General features: G+C 41.0%; 1 protein-coding gene across 1 annotated transcript; it reads right to left on the reverse strand.

Moving 5' to 3' along the window:
• Positions 1-2,773: 2,773 nt before the first annotated feature.
• On the reverse strand, positions 2,774-5,195 carry LOC109238019 (probable LRR receptor-like serine/threonine-protein kinase RKF3). The gene has a single exon (XM_019404444.1). It carries the CDS (start codon positions 4,934-4,936, stop codon positions 3,002-3,004), a length of 1,935 nt encoding a protein of 644 aa, XP_019259989.1. The 5' UTR covers positions 4,937-5,195; the 3' UTR covers positions 2,774-3,001.
• Positions 5,196-6,526: the final 1,331 nt, after the last annotated feature.

Below are 6,526 nucleotides of genomic sequence, written 5' to 3' on the forward strand. Positions count from 1 at the left end.
CCAGATAAGCTAGACACCCCCTTCTCGACCACGCGTCGAGCCTTAACATATGAAATAACACTGCGGGTGGTATGACCTGGGGTCCCTCTCCACTCCAAACGGGGCAAATCTGGCAAAACCTAGGTCACGGTCTTGGCGTGACAATCCAAGATAGCATGATACGGGGACAACCAATCCATCCCTAATATAACGTCAAAATCCACCATGTCCAAGAGCAATAATTCAACACGGGTCTCAAGACCCTCAAACACTACTGCGCAGGAACGATGCACTCGGTCGACCACTATCGAATCACCCACCGGTGTAGATACATAGACAGGACTACTCAAAGCATCACTAGGCATGACCAAGTATGGTGCAAAATAGGATGACACATACGAATACGTAGACCCGGGGTCAAATAGCACTGAAGCATCTCTAATACAAATCAGAATGGTACCTGTAATGTCTGCACCTGAAGACTCAGCCTCTGGCCTGGCTGTTGGCTGGCCTCTACCTCTGGCGACCTGAACTCCACCTCTAAGACCTCTACCTCCACCTCTAACACCTCTGCCACCGTCTCTAGCTGGCTGGGCAGGCTGAGGAACCTCTGGTGCCTGAATCATAGCACGAGAACTCTGATGCTGAGAGCTGCTCAAACTCGAGGGCAAAACCTGACAATGTGCCTCGGATCACCACAAGCATGGCAAGACCTCGTCTGTTGCGGCTGAGCACCCCTCAACCTCGGGAAAACCCTCCTGTTGTGACCATACTCACCACACACATAACATCTACACAAACGCTGCAGCTGAGGGAACTGAGGCTGACCCTGTCGACCTAAATGACCACCTGAAGTACTATGAGTGACATGGGGAGCTGACTGAAAGGGCCTAGGAGAACGGCCTCTACCATAAGTACCTCTACCTCCAGACGAGGTACCACTGAATCTGCCTGCATGACGGGGCCTCTTATCCGACCTATGACCGCCTCCCTATGGCAGGACCACCTCGACTCTACGGCCCACATTGGCCGCCTCCTGAAAAGTGATCTCACTCCCGGCCTGAGCCACTGTACCCGGCTGATCTGCCACCGCTGGCTGAACTCCTGGAAGCAAACCCGCTCGAATGACACTCTCCACGAAGCCTACCAATCGGACTAGAGCGTCCTGAAGAACTGGGATGGCAATGAACCCCTCCGGGACCTGAGTTGGGCCCACCGGGACTGCTGNTGCAATCAGTTTTCGATATCTATTTGCTAGATAACATGAAAACTTGACATGCATCTAATTAAAGTCTATCATATGACTTAACTTATATGACAATCCTTGAAGGATTTAAATCGCTTAAAGCATATAGAATTCATGGTCATGAAGTACTACATCCTCAGTGCAATTTGTGCACAAATGTATCTTGCTATAACTATATGCATGATAATATGATAGCAAGAGTTTTCACCTCTATGTGAAGATATTGAACTGACGATTCCAACAAGATCATATAAAGACAATTCATCTCTATCAAGAATGATGATTTCAAGGTGCAATATATTCATTCAAGTTAATATGGCTGATTTGTTCATCAAATCTCTACCAAAGATCTTTTGAAGATGGTGCACAAGATTGGAATGCAAATGCTTAAGGATGTGAATTGATGCTCTCATCAGGGGGAGTTAATACGCGTTGTACTCTTTTTCCCTTACAAGGTATTGTTCCACTGGGTTTTCCTTGCAAGCTTTTTAACGAGGCAACCAAAAGGCGTATTGTTAGATATGTGTACTCTTTTTCCTTCTCTAGAATATTTTTCCCACTGGGTTTTATTTTAGTTAAGGTTTTAACGAGGCAAATTATCTGTTGAATAGACATTCAAGGGGGAGTGTTATACATAGAATTGTATTTATGGTGAATGTCTATATTTAGAGAGATTCTAGGGTTCATTGCTTGGTGGCTAAGTCACCCCCTCCCTATAAATCGAGGGTTCTTTTCCATTGTAATTCATCCCAAATCAATAAGAATTCTCTCTCCCTACTTTTCTCTGCAATACTATTCTTCTTCTTTTATTGTTTCATAACAGTAACAATCAAAACAAATATTGTATTTAAAGTAACAATACGATACAATATAACAAGTAACAACCATCCAAACAAGCTCTTAATAGGGATAACATGTTCTTTAGCTAGTACCTCCTATAGGAGTCACCACATTACAACCACCACAATCATGGTACTGGTTTAACTTTTATGCACTAGAGTGTGCAGTTAAGCTACACTAACAGTGTACAAAAATCTAAACACTATTCGATTCAAATAAGATAAAAGCCTACCGCTAATTAACAAACTACATTAGCCGCCAAGCACCTTCTACACCGGTATAGACAAGCAGATCGAAAACAGAACAATACCTGGTCATGCAAATTTAATTCCAAATAAGGAACAAATGAACATTAGTACAGCGAGGCAAACCAAAACACTTAGCTAAGATCACTTGTCACAAGAGCGTGGAATAAAGATCATGCAATTTACCATTTAATTCTTTATTGCGGTTACTGAAGAATCAGAGTCGCGACCTTTCCCAAGAACTTCAGCCTAATATGGGGCGGACATGATTCCAATCAAACTTTGTGCTCTTTGATGTCTTTACTAGCTCGGCTTCAATATCATGGAGATTCGCAACATGGCCTTTCTCACCTACTGTCACTCTATTGCTAAGAAGCAAAAAATGAGACCTATGTAATTGCAGGATCAGTTAGTTCCATTAGTATATTTGATCTTGGTATGGCAAAGGACATGAGGAGAGCAGTTGCCTTCAAAACATCATACTTTATTCCTCCAAACTATTACAGAAGAATCAAAAGTTGAATATACATACATAGTCACTGTACAATTTATGTTAGTAGTTCTGGATCCTATGTCGGAAACAAATTCACTACAAATAAACCAATGAATGAGCTATTCATCACAACTCGTTGTAAATCTATTGAAGCAGGTATCTCGAAATGATACTTTGCATCTATCTCTATCACAATCTTTAATCCAATGATCTGTCCTTGACAGAATCACTATCTGCTAGGGGTGCCTCGCGCTCAATTATGTACGGCTGATAGCCTGCAGCAGTGGACAGATTACCAGAAAAACTACTGCTAACAGACCTTTCAATGTCATCAAGATCCGCAATGAGAGAAATCGGTCTCTCCGGTATGGTCGGAACAGGTATGTCCGCGTCCAACATGTTCACAACCTGGTCCATTGTTGGCCTTGCGTACAATTGTGGGTGGGAACAAAGAACAGCTACTAATACATACTTCTCCACAACTTCTGGAGGGCCTAAATCTGGAATATTGTCTTCAAGAACATCTAATGCTCTACCTTCCCTAACCAATGACCATGCCCAATCAGTCACAAGCGTCGGCTGCCCATCATTAAACTCTATTATTGCTTTCTTGCCACTTAAAAGCTCAAGAAGCACAACCCCAAAGCTATAAACATCGCTCCTCTCTGTCAACTGGCCATACAAAGCATACTCAGGCGCTACATATCCCATCGTCCCTGCTACACGAGTGCTCAAATGTGTCATTCCTTCGGGAGTGAACTTTGCTAATCCAAAATCCGCCACCTTAGGCTCAAAACTCTCATCCAAAAGTATATTGCTCGCCTTAATATCCCTATGAATAATACCCGGTTGTGCTCCATAATGCAAGTAAGCCAAACCTCTAGCAGTGCCAAGTGCAACTTTCTGCCTAATACCCCAACTCAATTTCTCATATCGCGTCCCGAATAAATGATCATGAAGACTCCCATTCTTCATCAAATCACAAACAATAATCCTCTGGTGACCCTCATAAGGAGTTGTAGCAGTGCAATATCCTCTCAAAGCTACCAAGTTAACATGCCTAACACTAGCAATAACCTCAACTTCATGTGTGAAACTTGCATCCCCAGCAACTGAACAATTCTTGAACCTCTTCAAAGCTACTTCAATTCCACCAGGCAAAACACCCTTATACACATTCCCATACCCTCCTGTCCCAACTATATTCGCCCTAGCAAAATTCTTCGTCGCCAACTTAATTTCATCTATAGTAAACCTAATCAAAGTAGTACTACCACTAATTGAATCCAAACGAGAACTCAAATTACTCTCAATCCTCCTATCGTTCCACTTATGAGCCAATCTATATTTCCTCCGCCGCCACAGAATCCAATAACCAAACCCAACAAACACTAATACCAATCCACAAACTAGAACCACAACAATAATAGTCACATTTTTCTTACCTTTTCCTGAACTAGCAGTAGCAGTAACATCAATAGCAAACAAGCATTTTATAGTACCTTCATCAGTGGGCCCAAACTGATTAGCAAAAGCTGCAGCATAAATAGAAGGGTAAGCCGTACAATCCGAAACATTCCCAACAGAAGGTCCATTGAGGTAAGAAGCAAGGCCAGAGAAGCTGGTGGTACACGTGGCACAAGGGGAATTATTCTCTAAAGACTGATTACACGAAGAAACCATGTTGGAAAGTGCTGAAACAGAGACATTTGACTCGAACTCGAAACGAGTAGTGATATTCATACAACCTTGAGAGATCCAAGAAGTTTGAAACCCACAAGATTTGCGGATATCGAAGTTGGGTACATAGTCGTTGACCGAAGACTGGTAACTGTTCCAGCAAGATTCGGCGGATGTGAGTGGCGGAAAGAAAGAGTTTGTACGGCGGAGATATTCAGATTGGACAAGACGTAAGCCCTGACGAATGTATTGACACTGTGTGGTGGAGTTCAGATTTGGCCGTTTTGAACTTTGGTTTATCAAATTACGAAGTGCGTTAAAATCGAGGGGACATGGGGTTGAAGCTGAGGAGGAGTTTGTATTAGGTTGTTGGAGGAGAGTACGGTAATAGGATGTTCCATGGCAAGTGAATGATAAGTGAAGAAAGAGGAGAAGATGAAGAAGGGGAAACATGGTTGAAGGTGGCAGAGTTGTTTAACAGAAAAAAAGATTAGAATTTTGGTGAATAATAATAGTACATGGTTTTGGTGATGGAGGTGAAGGGTGAGAACAAAGAATCGTTGAGTTGGAGTAGATTATAGAATCAATCATCCACCATATTCACGGTTATTATTTATTAGTATTATTATAATACAATGAATCTTTATTCATATCTGGCAGGCAGCCAAGATATGGAGTTTTTGAGTTCTTGCAATTGAGTAGGTTCTGGGAAATAGCCAGGATAGGATAATTAGATTTGAGATAAATCCCCCGTCTCGGAGCGAAGAGGGTCCCACTCATATAGGGATATAAAGTCAAGATACCAGCATTTCCATTTGATGAACGGTATTAAATTAGTGGGGAGAGTTACTCGGTATTTAAACTAGTGATCCATAAAATGTGATAGACAAAGCTACTCCATATCTCAATTAGTGAAATAAAACTGGCATTCTGTGGATTAATTAAGGTGTGCACAAATAATCCGAGCACTACATTTTTATATACAAGGGAAAATTAAGTCAAAAACACCAACTAGGGCAACTACTAGTACAAAAGCTGATTCTCGTTTTGCAAGGATGGCCCCAGCTAACACCACCTCCCCATTTGGAATTATATGGCTGTGGCCTGTGGCTGGTTTCTATAATAGCACCTTCCTGCATATAAGAGGAAGTCAATATTGATATTCCTTGTAGTAGTAAGTAACCATTTCAAATTTGGATGCCATATACTAATCTGCATATCTGTTTAATGTAGAATGATCTACCAATGAACAGTCTGAACCCAATAGCTGGGCTTAAATTAGCAATGGGTTTAGTAAATTAACCTATCTTTTCTTTTTCGGGGGTTTGGGGGATAAAAAATAGCCAGATATACAATTGGTAATTGAAAAATAGCCACGGTCAAAAGTAATTGAAATTTAGCCACTTTTTTATGTAAAGATAAAATCTGAACAAAACACTCTTAAAATCCGGAAATATTCCACCATAATATGCTGGAGTTCGAATTTTTTACATATGAGCTTCCAACATAATGTATTGGAATTTCATAATGTGCTAGAATTCCAACATAATATGCTGGAAGTTTATACGCAGGAACTCCATAATCCCGCATATTATGCTGGAATCTTCCGTGTTTCAGCAAAACAGTGGTTATTTTTCAATGACTTTGCAAACGCTGACTATTTTTATTACCAGTTCGAAAACTAGCTAGCCCGTGCTATTTTTACTTTTTGGGGGAATATACAAGGATCCATAGTGCTTAATGTTTGACTCAAAAGATATTGCAACCCTTTTGAATAAATCAATCAAAGAAAATGATGGGGTAAATCTAAGTCATCCGTAATGAACTCCAGATCAATGAACTAAAAGAAGAATAGCGTATAAAAAGAAGTGAAGATAAACGATCTTATTGAAGCTTTCCAGTATTGTTCTCATTAATCGGTGGAGTAGAACAGGTTACATATTACATCAATCGCTGAAGATTGCTTACTTTATCCTCCTATGTCTCCAAGTTATAGAGAGGAGATAGATGAAGAATAGGAGAGATGTTTTTTCCCCCAAAAAG

The sequence above is a fragment of the Nicotiana attenuata genome, unplaced genomic scaffold (genome assembly GCF_001879085.1).
Source record: "Nicotiana attenuata strain UT unplaced genomic scaffold, NIATTr2, whole genome shotgun sequence".
Lineage (NCBI taxonomy): Eukaryota > Viridiplantae > Streptophyta > Magnoliopsida > Solanales > Solanaceae > Nicotiana > Nicotiana attenuata.

Excerpts from the sequence above, each read along its gene's own strand:
- LOC109238019 (XM_019404444.1), bottom strand. The coding sequence starts at position 4,936 with ATGTTTCCCCTTCTTCATCTTCTCCTCTTTCTTCACTTATCATTCACT.